This window comes from Sus scrofa, chromosome 16 (genome assembly GCF_000003025.6).
Source record: "Sus scrofa isolate TJ Tabasco breed Duroc chromosome 16, Sscrofa11.1, whole genome shotgun sequence".
NCBI lineage: Eukaryota > Metazoa > Chordata > Mammalia > Artiodactyla > Suidae > Sus > Sus scrofa.
Genome location: NC_010458.4, coordinates 1,170,229 through 1,187,123, shown reverse-complemented (window position 1 = coordinate 1,187,123; position 16,895 = coordinate 1,170,229). Strand labels below are relative to the sequence as shown.

Sequence of the window (16,895 nt, the reverse complement as noted above, 5' to 3'; positions counted from 1 at the left end):
GCTACAAGGCAAATGATGCTTAAGTATTGGCACTTTTCAGTTTATGCTTTGAACAGTGTGTGTGAAATATTGGGTATTGAGATAAAAGGTGGGCAGGATCTACAAACAAGAGAGACAATACAGGTGTGGCCAGAATTATGAGACGTTTCAAAATAATGATGAGGCTTCTGAATGGCCACTGTTTAAATCACAGAAGAGAAGATAGAGTTTTCAAATATTGGTTGGTCTAGCCTATCAATGAAAAAGTCATTGTCATGCTTTCATGAGTCAAAAGACAGAACTAGAACAGAAGTCAGAATCAGAATCAATTATTCGGATTTTGTAAGAAGACATTTTGTGTTTTTGACAGCCAGAATTATCCTTCAGTAGAGTGGTGTGCATCTGAGACTGAGCTGCTTGGTAGTTTTCATCCAGGGTCTGTCTGAGAGGCTGACTTGTCAAAGGACTGATGAGGAACTAAATGACCCTTTATATCCCATCCACATATGAAATCCTGTGAGCCGTTTAAGACGTGGATGCAAGTTGATTAGAACTAGATATAGTTGGAGTGCATCGAGATTTTAACAAAAATCTGGAAAACTCATAATGGTATTTGCTACACCCATTTTTCTATATGCTAAGGTTTCTGGAGGTAGGATGAAGGATATAAATGTTGAAGACACTGCCCAAGTGATTCATACACACCCACTATATAAGAATAAAAATAGAGAAGTTATATTATTCACATAAGGATTTATTCATTCTATACATAAAACTATGAAAACTCCTTAAACCATATATTAAATGTCTTCTCCTTTAGCTTAACAATCATTTAACCAAGGTAATCTCTGTTGCCTCCTTTAGAAAACAGAAATAATTATTATTTAAATTATTAATATTATTAAATTATTATTACTTCCTGAATCCCTAAAGGGCATTAATTCTACTATAGGAAGAGGAGGAAGACATAGATTTTTATAGGGAAAACAATGGCAATGGCCTCAATTAATTAAAAAAGGAGGGTTCTTAATGCTGAGTTTCGAAGGGTGTGTTTTAAGTCATTTTGCTTAACTAAATATGTTTGACAATATTTACAGATAAACATGTCTTATTGACTATTCAGTTTATGGATAGACTCTTGCTTTTCTCACTTAAGAACAGGAGGAAGTGGTTTGGGAGAAAACTGGACTAATACGTATGAAACAGCTAAGGGAGCACAGGTAGATTACTGCCTGGCTCTGTAGCTGAGGAGACTGCTCTTGGTCAGTTCTGCCCTCTATCAGGTAGAAACTGCAGTTGATGAAAATTACAGCCTGGTTTCAGGGGACAGGGGGATAATTTGGCTGTTCCTAAAAAGGCATAAACAAAATATTGGCTAAGTACAAACAGATGTTAAGGTTATACTCTGTACATGAATTCATGTACTTGAATTCACTTAATGGCGTGGAGCTTATGGTGTAAGATCTTGCAGCTCATGATAACTATGTTGTTATGGGCTGCTAATTTACTAGAAGCTGCTGTATCATGAGCTAGTCCAAATGCCTTGATGGTCTCTTGGTAGTTAATATGGACTAAATGTGAATCTTTTATTTTTTCCCCCGTGGTCTCACATAATGATATTAGCCTGTCTACAGTGTGACAAATTCAAGTGTACCAGGAGCAGCTGGTGCACTGTTCTTTATGACTGAAAATAAGCCTGCAAACTTGATAATGCACATCCATTAAGACACTTCCCCATATTGGGGAGACATGGAAGGATGACAGCTAGGGAAGGGATTTATGGTCACAGTTCATTTTGCTTCGACATATATAAACCATCTCAGTAGTGTTGAGAATAGCCCAACATTCATCAGCACTACATTCCTACAAGTTTTTGTTTGAATTTCAGGCTGCAAATACAGATATATCCCTTGTTAGATTCCATTTAATTCATTTTCGTGTAAGTACCGTGCACTGATCAATTGCGAGACTAATTTATTTCAATGGAGAAATTTCAGAAAGAAAAAAACCCTGAACGAATAGAAACTCAAACTTTCACAGCTTGCAGATAGGCTTAAATTCAGTCTTTTGAAGTTGATTAGAGAAAGGATGCCAATGAGATGTTCAAGCCATGAAACCACTTCCGTAAGGAGGGTAATTTTTTTTTATCATCTATGTGTTATGATAAAGGATGAAAAGTAGGATCAGAGCCTGCTGTTCCATAAAGAAGTGCTATAAGATGTTCATGTTTTGAACAGGTTACTATCTAAGCAGTGGGGGAATATATTTCACAGATGAAACAAAAGAGTTAATATGCATATTACATACCTTATCAAGAACAGGAAAGGCCACTGGGCTGGCTGTCACCGTGTTGTTGTTTCTTATATACCACTACCTGGGTAACCTTGAATTATTCACTTAACCTCTCTGATGGCCATTCCCCTTCTCTTTACACAAGTGGAAGATAATTCATATCCTGAATCATTCACTGGGTTATTTGAAGATAAAATAATTAGAGTAACGGTACAGCTGTTATTATACAAATAGTAAAACCATTATGTTATTATATCAGGGTACAATTATAATAATAACTTCCTCTTCCTGATGTCAGCCTTATGGTAACCTCAGGCCCCTCGATCAACAGTAGAAGTGACAGAGGCAATTAAAAACCACTCTGGAGGCAATGAGGAACAGGAGCTCTGAAAGACACACACACACACACACACACACACACACACACACACACACATATCACTGTAAAGAAATATCAGCAATATAACTGAAGCAGAAGAAAAATGAAACTATTTCTTTGGTTGTAGGAGCCAAGAGTTCTCTATGTCTATAATCCCAGAGGACTTTACTGTCTTAGAAAATAAAATACGAAGCATAAATAAATTCATGTAAAGAAACAGACCTTTGGTCCTCATCCTCTTTCCCCTCACAGAACTACTAAAATCCTTGGGATTTCTCAAGTGGGAAGAGTGTCACAAAGGTGTCTTAGTTGATGTGGTGACTTTTAGACCGCTCCTGAGGATGGAGAGGATTGCCAGAGAACCAACAATGGAATTACAAGTTCCTTGTTAGTGATTTTTACGCCTTTTCCTACTTGGGAATTACTTTTATTTATGACATAGCCCATAATAATGGCAATCAATATTCTAAGTATTTATTTATCTATTTATTTATTTGTCTCTTTTTTGGGTCACACCCTCAGCATGTGGAAGTTCCCAGGCTAGGGTCAAATCAGCCTACACCACAGCCACAGCAGTGCCAGATCTGAGCCGTGTCTGCAACCTACACAGCAGCTTATGGCAACACCGGATCCTTGACCCACAGAGCAAGGCCAGGAATTGAACCTCATCCTCAGAGATACTAGTCGGGTTCGTTACTGCTCAACCATGACGGAAACTCTTGAGTATTTATTTAAGTATGATATCATATATCATATTCTGCTAAATGCTTTACTTGAGCTCTTTACTATGTCTACCTAATTATGAAAAAGCCCAGAGTGTCCATGAGGTTGTGGTTCAATCCCTGGCCCCGCTCAGTGGGTTAAGGATCCGGCGTTGCCATAAGCTGCTGTGTAGGTGTCAGACCTGGCTTGGATCTGGTGTTGCTGTGGCTGTGGTGTGAGCTGGCAGCTGCAGCTCTGATTCAACCCTTAGCCTGGGAACTTCCATATGCCGCTCTGAAAAAAAAAAAAAAAAACTCTGCATTTGTAAGACCTCTCAAATTTAAAGATGTTAATGAGCTTCCACAGAGATGAACTGGACTGGAACTAGAAGTCGGTATAACAGTGATATTTAATGATTTGTTTGTATGTATTTAGAGAGGACAGAGTCCAGAAGATACACAAATTTGGGGGCTAGGCTACTTGTGTAAATGCTGGTGCCATTTACTGAAAAAGGAAAGCAGAGGAGTGATAGCAGGTTCGCAGGCTCCTGTGATTTCAGTTTGGATGTGAGTCTCTGGGTTTTCCAGATGGATATCAGTGGCCAGTTGGATGTACAGCATTATTGGTTATTGAAGCTGTGGGAATGGATGAGATTATTCAAAGGAAGTTGAGGAAAATAGAAATCTAAAAAAATTCCAGGGAGAATGGTTGCTTAAGAGTGCCAGGGAGAATGGTTGGTTACTGAGAATAAGAGCAGCCAGAGAGGTGGGAAGGAAAGCAGAGGACAAGTGTATTGAAATCTTGCTGCGGCACGAGAGGATTGGTGGTGTCTCTGCACACCAGGATGCAGATTTGATCCCAGGCCCCATGCAGTGGGTTACAGGGTCAAGAGGTCCCGCAGCTGTGGCATAGGGGGCAGCTATGGCATAGGATGCAACTGTGGATCAGATCTGATCCCTGGCCCAGGAACTCCATCTGCTGCAGGGACGCCAAAAAGAAAAAAAAAAAAGAAGAAGAAGAAAATCATACAGAGATTGTTCCAGGAAAGAGGCAGAGGCCAACAAAGTAAAATGCTGATTGTAGGTCAAGTAAAATACTGTTGTTTAATAATGAGAGCATATATAATTATTCCACTGGTATGAATATTTAGCTATTTAAATTTCAACAAAGAACATTAATGAGAAAGGATAAAAGATTGGCCTTTTGACAGTCAAACATTTCTTCTTATAATTCTTATCCTATAATTCAAGTTTACAAAATATACAGATATACCAGGTATACTATATATATATAAGACATACAAGAGACAAATGAGAGAGGGAGAGAGAGAAATTCAGGAAAAAGTTTATAGAAATTTTGCATTGGAAGTGCTACAAAAGTAATTTAACCTCAACTTGTATATTTTATCCGATGCATTAGTAAGTTAGCTCCATACATACACATATTGCACACTTTCTTGTATTGATCTAAACCTTATTTGGGTCATTCATTAAGTCAACCATCCATCCACCCATTTATTGAGTGCACTCTACACTGGATGATAATGCAAAGGCATGGTCCCTGCCAACAAGACTTGTAGGTTCTAAGAGAGAAGAAAGGCATGTAATTAAGTGAATCCAATAAAGCATTGTTGGTGCTATGAAAGTCGTGGTCATTTTTTTTTTTTCCTTGTGTAAGGAGTGAGGATGAGGTCAAGAATGTACTTCTACTACAGAATAGGTGGAACTAAGTGAGTCAGTGTTGAGATCAGCACCATAAAATTCTGCTCTATAGCAGAAATTGGCACAACACTGTAAATCAGCTATACTTTAATAAAGGAAAGGAAGGAAGGCAAGAAAAGAAAGAAAGAGTAAGAAAGAAAGAGAAGGAAGGAAAGAAGGAAGGAAGGAAGAAAGGAGGAAGGGAGAAAGGCAAAGGCACTTTCCCTAGACTTAGAAACAGGGAGAGAGTTGGAGAAGAGGGTGGTGGTATTTGGAGCAATACTTGCAGAGTGAGCACATTTCAAAGTTCATTTAAGTGAAGTAAGTCAGACAAAGATGGTAGCCTATGGTATCACTTATATGACGAATCTAAAAAAGTGATACAAATGAACTTATTTATAAAACAGAAATAGATCCATAGACATAAAAAGCAGACTTACCGTTAGCAAAGGGGAAAGGTAGGAGGGATAAATTAGGAGTTTGGGATTAACAGATACTACAAAATAGAAAATAGATAACCAACAAGGACCTACTGTATAGCACAGGGAATGATACAATAGCATGTAATAATTTATAATGGAAAATAATCTAAAAAAGAATACACATATATGTACACATATGTATGTGTATGTATACATGTGCATATATATCTGAATCAATTTGCTGTGCACCCAAAACTAATACACTGTAAATCAACTATATTTCAGTAATACTAAAAAAAAATAAACCGGAAAAAAAAAATTCATTTGAGGGACTCCAAGTCATTTGTCTTGGCTGAACCTAAGGTTCTGGTATTTCCTCTTTTACTCTTTAAATATTGGGAGGCTGGCTTTTCCTTTATGGTCTAAATATAGACAAAGACATTGGAGTATAACTCCTCGGCATCATCATTGCCTCCATCTGGTATTTCTTTTTATTTATTTTTTTTATTTTTGTTTTTTATTTATTTTTTGTTGTTGTTGCTATTTCTTGGGCCGCTCCCGCGGCATATGGAGGTTCCCAGGCTAGGGGTCAAATTGGAGCTGTAGCCACCGGCCTACGCCAGAGCCACAGCAACGCGGGATCCGAGCCGCGTCTGCGACTACACCACAGCTCACGGCAACGCCGGATCGTTAACCCACTGAGCAAGGGCAGGGACCGAACCCGCAACCTCATGGTTCCTAGTTGGATTCGTTAACCACTGCTCCACGACGGGAACTCCCATTTGGTATTTCTGAATTTGGCAGAGGCCCTTCCTAAACGTTCAGGGCCTTTATTAGAAGGAAATATTTCAGTTGAACAATACAATGAATATAATTCTTCCTCAGGTTGTGCATAATAATTCCAATCTTTTAGAACTAGGAAGGCAAAAAAAAAAAAAAAACTAAAATAAGTGAGCTATAGTCATTCCTACTTAAAGCAATTTGTGTTATTTCAGTTCTGTTGTCTCTGGTTCTATAGCCTCCACTGAGACAGTGTGAATAAATACTCAGGACTTTTGAGACAGTGGGGTTCTGAATAGTTAGTTTGAGATAAACTTCTAGTTCTAGTCCCATTTAATCTCTGGGGAAGCTAGTTCACATATTTAAATTTGAGATGTCTTAGAAAATGCAACGCCTTCCTTATCAGGTCCATATGAGGAATAAATAAGTTAATGCATGTGAATCACTTAGTAAAGTATGATATATGGTATCATATTTATGTAAGGACTTAAAATATTGACTGCCATTATAATGGGCCATGCCATAAGTAAGAGTTATTCCCAAGTAGGTATTGACATAAAAAATCACTAGTAGAAAAAAAATTTAATGTACATCAGGGCCTCCATTACCTACAAAATTTTATTTGGTAGCCCTGTGTTATGTACCAGGCATTAAAAAAGTTCAAGATTATTATGATGTGGGTAAGGGTCAGTGATCTAGTAATATCACTAAATTTTGTATAAACGTAATGTATTCTTACATCATCTTAAACCACCAAGAAATCTGTCCTTCTTTATTTCATGGAGTCCTGCCATTTCGTTGAATTAACTAAATTATGATAAACATGCTTTATTTGGACGTCAAGGCATTTGGCTGGAACAATGCAGATGCAATCCTACAGCCTGAAGGAGCTGGTCAGAAAGAGGTGTTTGTTACATTTTATTTTATTGAAACTGTTCTGCAAAGGTGCCTATGATTCTGCTTCGGGGCACTGATTCCTGTCATCTGCTGTCTTGCTAGGTGACCCAGGATGACATTGTGGTTGTTTAAAACATTAATCTGTCAGTTTTGTAAACTTCCACAGACAGCTCTTTGCCATAGTTTTTGACTTGTTGGTGAGGTTTACATAGCTTTACAGTTGACATTGATTTGTTCCATTCCGTCTGGACATCATGGCTTGTTCTTTCCAGATTTTTTGGATGCTTTCCTGTTATTACTCTGTCATCTGTGCCACCTTCCCTTCCGATTTGGCTTGGAGATGTGTCTCAGTGGGATGAAATTAACATTGCCAAGAGTTTGTGATGGTGAAGTCAACTCATTCATGTGAAATGGGAATTAAAAGGGATGTGAGAAAAAAAGGTCACCCAGGATCACTTGATACTACTGATGGACGCAGAGATGAGGGAAGCAGGGAGCAAAAACTCATCTACAACATGGAAAACTGGTCTTTCATCTTTCCTACACAGATTCAAGCCAGAAGACAGGGACCATTCCTGGATTCTGATCCCATCCCAGGTAGAGGAATATCTGAGGGCAACATGGACATAATGACCATGACACAGTTCACTTTCTAACAGAATTTTTCGAAATGCTTGAACAATGCTTTCATTTCACTATTACAAGCAGAGTCACTAAGTCAGGTTCCCTAAAATCATTGATCTTAGACCCTGAAAAGAAATAGCAGTGGTCTTCCATTCTCCCATTTTATATAAAACTAAGGCGTTGTATAGTCGTTGATGCTTCTAACAATGGGTCTCATCTATAGACAAGACGGCAGGACGTGGGGGAGTGACGCATGGAGGCTGTGCTGAGCCTCTGGATGATACAGACGATGTGCCAACACCCCGGCAAGGCCACCGCAGGCTATTAGGCAGCGGATAGTCTTGGACAGGGAGGATGGAAGAGGTCAGGGGAAGGCAGAGTATATATGTGAAGGGTTCATTGGGCAGGCCAGGCAGCCCATCAGATGAAGCCCATGGCAGACACAGCAGTGGAATACAGAGGCAGGGCATCCGACCCCAACAGGGTTCATTCCTAACGGGATGCTCCTAGAAGCCCCCTCCCCAAGGCTGGAGAATGATTGCTACCATTATCACTAACCCAGGTATTTGCTCGAACTTAAACTAGACATGGCCCCAAATTGAAGAAGTAGAGGATAGAGCAGGAACGTTGACTGGGTCGTGAGGCGTCACACTTCAGTCTTGCAGTCTTACTCACAGGATGCACCTTGAACAGACCAGCACCTTCTGTGGCTCACTGCTGGATTTTCCCTTCTCAGCTAGGTTAGTGCAGCAGGAGGGGCAAGTTGTCCTTGAGGGCTCATGAAGAGAACCCTTACACCTCTCAGACCACCTGCCTCTTCGCCCTCACCATTCCCGTAGTAAACTTGTTGGGTTTGCACTGGGCCACTGTTGTGTGTCTGGGCGGCTGCTGATCCTCAGTATTCTTTTCTCCTACTGGAGGGAAGGTTGACAAAGAAGCCTGGATGTCTGAGCATGTGTTGTCTGCTCAAAGAATTTCAGAATGTTTCATGTCCCCCTTCCCACTTGGTCTGTCTAGGTTGGTCAGTTTGCATCTTAAGCCCTCGGCGTCCAGCAGTCAGATCTATACTGCAGGAAACATTTATCTTACACACCATCCAGCATCTCATCCATCTTCTCCCTTCACTTCTGTGCAGCCTCTCTTCCACCTTCTCATGTGACCAAAATCACAGCAAATCTAGTGGTACTTAAATTCACTGTTCAATCTATATCTTTCCACTTTCCCAAACCTCACTTGTAGAATCCCAGTTGATACTGTGTGACCATGGGAAATAAAATATTTTTGAAGGAATTAACAACACTATGAGTAAGTGTTTTCTGATTTCAGTTTTCATACTGAGTTAGCTCAGCCCCCCCACAAGGGATTTTATATGTTTTTAATCCATTTAAAACCATTTAATAAACTCCATTTAATTAAACCCAGATTAATTATTAATTTAGCCTTTTTAGGAAAAAGTTATAAAACTCTATGGTAATTTTTCTTATAATAATCCTTATCTATTATGTGACTCAACGAGGTGCTATTCTGGGAGTGAAAATCATTTAAATCTGACTCTTAGTAAATTTTAATAAACTGTAGTATCATATATCTGCTATTTCTATAAATTTTTATGAACTCAAAAGCAAAATAATTACCACATAAGGGGAGGCTAAGGTTCTCTTATACTGCTTTTTTTAAAACTTCCTTTACAGTAGGATGCCCTCTCTAATCTGCCCACTGTTCTTTTTTTTTTTAATTGAAGTGTAGTTGATTTATAATGTGTTAATTTCAGGTGTACAGCAAAGCAATTCATATATATATCATCACCTTAATCAGGGTAATAAATGTATAAACATAATCATCACCTCCAAAAAGTTCCATTATGTCCCTTTGCTTTCTTGGGGTGTATGTGGGGGCAATGATAGGGACACTGAGATACCCTTTCTTACAAAATTTTAAGTGTACAGCTCTATCGTTAAATGTAGGTACTATGTTATATAGCAGATCCCAAGACTGATCATTCTGTATAAATGAAACTATACCCTTGAATAACTCCCCATTTACCCCACCCCCTAGCCCCTGGCAGCCGCCATTCTATTTTTGGCTACTTATAAGTTTGACTCTTTCAGATAATCTTATATAAGTGAAATCACACAATTTTTGTCTTTTTTGTAATTGAGTTATTTCATTTAATATAACATCTTCCAGGTCTGTCTATGTAGTCACACATAGGACAATTTCCTTCCTTTCTAAAGCCGAATAATGTTTCAGGGTATGTGCACCCCATTTTCTTCATCCATTTGTCTGTTGGACCTGTGAGTTGTTTCTATATCTTGGCTGTAGTTAATGATGCTGCAAAGAACATGGGAGTGCATATCCTCCCTGGGTCCTGGATTGCTGGGGCCGTATGGTAGTTCTAGTTTTCGGTTTTTTTTTTTTTTTTTTGTCTTTTTGCTATTTCTTTGGGCCGCTCTCGCGGCATATGGAGGTTCCCAGGCTAGGGGTCGAATCGGAGCTGTAGCCACCGGCCTACACCAGAGCCACAGCAACGCGGGATCCGAGCCGCGTCTGCAACCTACACCACAGCTCACGGCAACGCCGGATCGTTAACCCACTGAGCAAGGGCAGGGACCGAACCCGCAACCTCATGGTTCCTAGTCGGATTCGTTAACCACTGCGCCACGACGGGAACTCCTAGTTTTCGTTTTTTAAGGACGTTTCATACTGTTTTACATGGTTTCAGCACCATTTTACATTTCCATCAACAGTGTACATTTCTCCACATTCTCACTAGTACTCATTATCTTTTTACCTTTGATAATAGCCATCCTAGCAGGTATTCGGTGATATCTTATTGCAGTTTTGATTTGCCCTTCCTTGATGATTAGGGATACCCAGTGCCCTTTTACAAGACAATTTGTCTTCTATTCAAGCGCTCTGCCTTTTCCTAATTGGTTGCTTCCTTTTTCTTTCTCTATTGACTTGTAAGAGTTCCTTATCTATTTTAGAAATTAACCCTTTAAATATTTTCTTCTATTCCATAGGTTGCCTTTTTACTCTGTTGGCTGTTTCCTTTACTAAACAGAAAGGGAGCTTTTTAGTGCAGTGTAGTTCTACCTGTCTATTTTTGCTCTTGTTTACATGTTTTTGGTATCATATCGCCTTTTTTTTTTTTTTTTTTTTTGCCATTTCTTAGGCCACTCCCGCGGCATATGGAGGTTCCCAGGATAGGGGTTGAATCAGAGCTGTAGCTGCTGGCCTACACCAGAGCCACAGCAGCTTGGGATCCAAGCAAGTCTGAAACCTACACCACAGCTCATGGCAACGCTGGATCCTTAACCCAATGAGCAAGGTCAGGGATCGAACCTGCAACCTCATGGTTCCTAGTCGGATTCTTTAACCACTGCGCCACGATGGGAACTCTTCATATCACTTTTTATGGCCTGCTTTATATTACCACTTCTTCATGGTCCTCTGCCTCATGATTATCCCTGTGTTTATTTTGCTGGCTTCTCCTATTCCTTCTACTCTCCAAATCCAAATAACCTTCTCCTCTTTGTAGTCTCACCTTCACTTAGTTAATTTAATAGCACATACTCCGCTACAACCAATATTATAAGTTTCACTGTAAATATATCTACATACTTTTATTCTTTCCAGTTGATTTCTTGGGTAACCCCTGGCCTTATTAGCAACATCCATCTCTTGAATTCTCTTTCGTCTCAGTGTCTCTGAGATACCCAGGAATTATTCAGTTCTGAGAGGTCTGTTCTCCCTCCAAAGAGTTAGTACTGGGGAAGGTCGTCTTTTCACCCACTCCGCAGTGTCAGTGTCTCTCATTGGAAGAGAGGCTTATTCGTTGCTGTCACGATGCCCTGCAGGATGTTACAGATGCCCTTAGGCCGCAGGGGTGCTCCACACTTGAGAACCTCAGTTGCAGCTCTGCTGGTTCCAAACTTTATGGACCTTAGAGTTTTCCATTCCAAGCATAATACCAGCTCAGGTCCTGAGAGTTTCAACCCCAAAGATGTGCTGTGGCAAAAACAACACTCCCTGTGAGTCTTAGACCCTTGGGTTGGGGTAAGGTAGAAAATGACTATAATTATAATGACTCTCTTGTGACACTGTGGTAAAGCATTTCAGAAGCCAATCTCTAGAATTCATACAGATGAAAATTATGTAAATAATGGGCAGTATGAATGTTAATGAACTTCACAGTTTACACTGACGTCATATGTCTCAACATTAATGGACTGCTGTGGTCTCTGAGACAAAATAATTGACAGTATTGGGACTATTTAGGCCATCAGTACTGATCAGTTCATTAAATATTCCCCTTCTCTATGTCCGGATCTCCTAAAACATCATCCTTGATCTCATTCTCTTTCCTGCTTTGGAAGGAATAATTTCTTTCCTGGCCAAGCCTACTCCTTTCATCTTAATTACCTTCACATCTTTGTGAAGTATGATAAAAAACCAGAAGCTAGGAAATGCAGTTTTATGATGTTTATACAAGGTGATATGTGTTGAGCACTTAGTGCAGATGCATTTATTTAACAGCTGTTTATTAAGTACCTACTATGTGTCAGGGCTATTCTACGTACTAGATACAGTGAAACCAAGCAGGAAAAATTTCCTCCTTATATACTGTCCCGATAATTATACATCCAATAGTAAGTGCTTAATAAATATTTTTGCTTCCAATTTGATTATGTTTTGTGTTATTTTATTAATAAAAATTAGGATTTTAGATGCAGAAACTTCCTTGCTCCTGGAAGACCTTGACATTTACTGCATACTACTCAGTGAAACACAGAGGGAAAAATTCACTTAATTGCTTGCTTGTTTAATATATGCAATGACATAGTAAACATTTATTGAATGGACATTTTAAAAGGAAGCACATTGAGAAGTTCCTGTCCTGGCTTAGTGGAAACGAATCTGACTAGTATCCATGAGGACACAGGTTCAATCCCTGGCCTCACTCAGTGGGTAAAGGATCTGGCATTTACATGAGCAGTGTAGGTATAGGTCGCAGACCTGGCTCGGATCTGTAGTTGCTGTGGCTGTGGCACTGTGGCATAGGCTGGCGGCTACAGATCCGATTCGACAGCTAGCCTGGGAACATCCATGTGCCATGGGTGTGGCCCTTAAAATCAATCAATCAATCAATCAATCAATCAGTGGAAACATTGATTCAATTTCTTTAATAAAGAAAATACCAACTCAGTAAAAAGTCCTCATGTAAACAAAATAAACAAGTAACCTAATAGCTTCTATTTTTAATACTGTTCACAGTGAATAAATTAAAAAAAATGGGTAAAATTTTAAGTACTTAGCTGCTTGGTAGTGCATTTAGTATGAATTTTTAAATACAGTGGAAAACAAGCATTTGCCCATCAAACATGGGGGAAAACTAGTTAATTCTTTAAAACTTTTCAGCTTTCAGAAAAGATAGTAGCAGTGCCCAGAAATAACAATAAAACCAAATACAAAAATAGGAAACCCTGGTTTTCAAGATGCTGGACTTTTTAGGCAGTGAAGGACAGTGGTTCTTTTATTTTTTTGTTTTTATGATTGCACCTGCAGCATATGGAAGTTACAGGCTAGGGGTCGAATTGGAGCTGCAGCTGTTGGTCTACACCACAACCACAGCAACACCAGATCTGAGCCACATCTGCGACCTACACTGCAGCTTGGGGCACAGATCCTTAAGCCACTGAGCGAGGCCAGAGATAGAACCCACATCCTCACAGGGACAATGTTCGGTCCTTAAGCTGCTGAGCCACAGCAGGAACTCTAAGACAGTGATTCTTAACAGACACAAAGCAAGTAAGGTGAGCCATACAGTTGCCCCAGTTCACAGCCCTGAAAGTGTTTCCCCACAACAGTGGAGAAAGGGGGGCCCAGGCAGAGTCAGAGGACACTCTGATTTGGGAAGATACTCCTGAGAGTCCAGGGATGTAAAGGTGGCTGAGGTTTGCAAGGCAAAATGAAAGGCAGTTGCTCAGAAAGAGAACCTTTGAGATCTGCAGAGGGTCTCTTTCAACTGTTCAGCATAGAACTGAGCAGCCCGTGTGTGTGTGTGTGTGTGTGTGTGTGTGTGTGTGTGTGTGTGTGTAAGGGAACCAGCAGGGGGCTGGGGAAGAACTCTCCAAAAGGATGGGCGTCCCCTCCGCTCCCCGCTGTGGGATCAAGAATATGTGCTTACCCCCGCCAGCCACACTGGGAAACCTGCAATTCACCAGCCACTGAGTAGAATTCTCAGAAGGGTCTGCCTAGGTAGCATAATTAGCCTAGGACTAAATGATGTTCTGTTTCCTTAACAAGCTTCAAATATAAGACTCAGATCTCTCAAATTATTTCCAAGTAGCTTAACTGTGCCCCAGAACAGAGCTTAAGATATTTGTGGGAATATGAAGATACCCAGTACAGAAGATAAAATTCAATATATTTTGTGTTCAATCAAGGAACTGGGCCCAGGCCAAGCAGAAAAGTCAATCAGTTGAAACTGATACAGATGCTAGAATTAGCTTATCAGGACATTTAAACAATTTTTATATGTGTATTCCATATGCTCAGAAAGTTAAATAAAGATATGGAAAATATAAAAAAAGATTCAAATGAAACTAATAGAAATGTTTGATTCATCAGTGTCTGAGATAAAAATGTACTCCATGGGCCTGATGGTAGATTAGACATTGTGGAGGAAAAGATGGCTTAACTCGAAGACAGCAATAGAAAGTAAACAAAATGAAACGCAAAGGAGACGAAAAAAAATTTTTTAAATGGAAAAAGGAATCCATGAGCTATGGGACAATTTTGAGAGACCTAATGTACACATAATTGTAGTCACCAAAGGACAGAAGATGATGAGGAAGAAAAAAATATTTTTGAAGAATGGATGCCTGAAGATTTTCCAGATTTGATGGAAGCTATAAGTCCACAGATCCAAAAAGTCCAGTGAACCCCTAGCATAAGAAACTTGAAGCAAACTACACCCAAAGAACTTTTAAAATCAAGTTGTTCGGCAATGGTGATAAAGAGAAAATCTTAAAAGGAAGCAGAGAAAAAAGGCACCATATATACAAAGAAATGAAGATAAGGAATATCATAGTTTTTTTTGGTTTGTTTTGTTAGAAAAAGTAAATGCAGGGAGTGCCCGTCGTGGAAACGAATCCAGCTAGGAACCATGAGGTTGTGAGTTCAATCCCCGGCCTTGCTCAGTGGGTTAAGGATCTGGCATTCCATGAGCTGTGGTGTAGGTTGAAAATGCGGCTCAGATCTGGCATTGCTGTGCTGTGGTGTAGGCCGGCAGCAACAGCTCTGAGCCTGGGAACCTGCATATGCCGAGAGTACGGCCCTAAAAAGACAAGAAGACAAAAAAAAAAGAAAAGAAAAAAGAAAGTAAAAGATACAAGAGAGGGCAGTGGAGCAAAAATATCTTTTAAAAATTAGGACAAAATGAAAACTGTATTGGGCATGTAAATTGGAAAGAATTCATTACTGAAGACACAACATTGCAGGAAATATTAAAAGAAGTCTTCCAGACAGAAGGAAAATGATTTCAGGTGGATCTAGAGAGATCTACACAAAGTGGTGAAGAGCTCTGTATATTATGACTATGTTTGGAAGGCAACTTGCATGAAAAGGTGTCTTTTAACATACCCCTTCCATAAAATTTATATGAAGAAAACACATAGTGGGGCCATAGCCTTCAGCCACCCAGGAGGAGTGTCTGTCCTAGCAGAAGCTCAACGGGATTTATAAATCCTCAGTTTGCTTCACTGTCTTGCCATATTGGAGCCTTGTAAGGTATGCCAACATGCAACAAATTAAAGTCCTTTAGACAATACGAGTAATGGATTTCCATTTACTACTGAGGAGTTCTGTATAATTGTTAAGTGTTAGTGTTTTTCAGATGTTATCAACTCAAAACTATGAGTTGGTTTCCTGTTACACAGATATATTTAAGATAAAGTATACAGACATACCTTGTTTTATTCAGATACTACATTTTTTACAAGTTGAAAGTTTAGGGCAACCCTGTGTTGAGCAAGTCTTTTGGTTCCATTTTTTCAACAGAATTTGCTGTGTGTCTCTGTGTAATTCTCACACTGTTTCAAACTTTGTCATTATCATTATATTTGGTATGGTGATTTGTTATCAGTGAGCTCTGATGTTAACTATTGCCAAAAGATTATGACTCTCATGAAGTTCAGAAAATGGTTAGCATTTTTGACAATGGAGCATTTGGCAAATTAGCATGGACTTATTTTTCATGGTCAGTGTCTCATTTAATCTTCACCTCAACCTAATGAAATAAGTATTGTAAACCCATTTTACAGATGTTGAAACTGATCCTTAGGAAGCCTGTATAACTTATTCAAGGCCCTGTAGCTGGCAGGTCCTGGGAATGTGATATGAACTCAGGTCTGTCTGACCTTCTCCTTCAAGTCCACGTCAGCAACCTCTGCTTCTCAAATTTGACATCTTGAGAAATCCTAATTTTCCCCTTGACCATGCGTCTTTTTGGTCTGAATTCCAACTTTTGGTCTAGCTCATAGAATTGATCTTTTGGTTGTTTTATTTCAGGAATTACAGTTTGAAAGGCTGACCCGAGAGCTGGAGGCAGAACGCCAAATCGTTGCCAGCCAACTGGAGCGATGCAAGCTTGGATCGGAGACAGGCAGCATGAGCAGTGTCAGGTACCTTGCTCGAAGCTTCCTGGGGCTGGGCTTGAGTTGCCAGTGAAAGGAAATCGTGGTGTTTATCTTCTTACAAACCTGGCAGTGGAGTTGGAACATTCAGTTAGATGTTCGAAAGGAATTGTAACCGACCTGATTTAATGTGTCCAGAAGGTGTCCTAAATGGCCTGGTTTGTGCTTGAAATGCTTTTCACAAAGTGAACCTCTGCCCTGAATGCAAATTATGTGTAATTGTCCACCAAAGGAAGGCTTTGCATTTAGTCAACTTGCTGGAAATGAGGAGATACCGTGTCACCGTCTTTCAGTTTGGTTCTTTTCTCTTAATGATCCAGAGTGGCAGGTCCTGGAAATGAAAGAGAGAGAGCATTTTGATGTAACTTGCATTGTTTGCTAATATATGATGGCAGGATATAAGATCGCTCCTCCAATATCA

General features: G+C 39.7%; 1 protein-coding gene across 5 annotated transcripts in view; it reads left to right on the top strand.

Annotated features, from left to right (window-relative positions):
- Positions 1–16,895, top strand: part of CTNND2 (catenin delta 2) — a 1,013,144-nt gene that overhangs the window by 334,650 nt on the left and 661,599 nt on the right. For all 5 annotated transcript variants that reach the window (XM_021076845.1, XM_021076841.1, XM_021076844.1 and 2 more), the window contains exon 3: positions 16,350–16,462. In XM_021076845.1, coding sequence (XP_020932504.1) covers positions 16,350–16,462 — 113 coding nt within the window. The remainder of the gene's footprint in view (positions 1–16,349; positions 16,463–16,895) is intronic.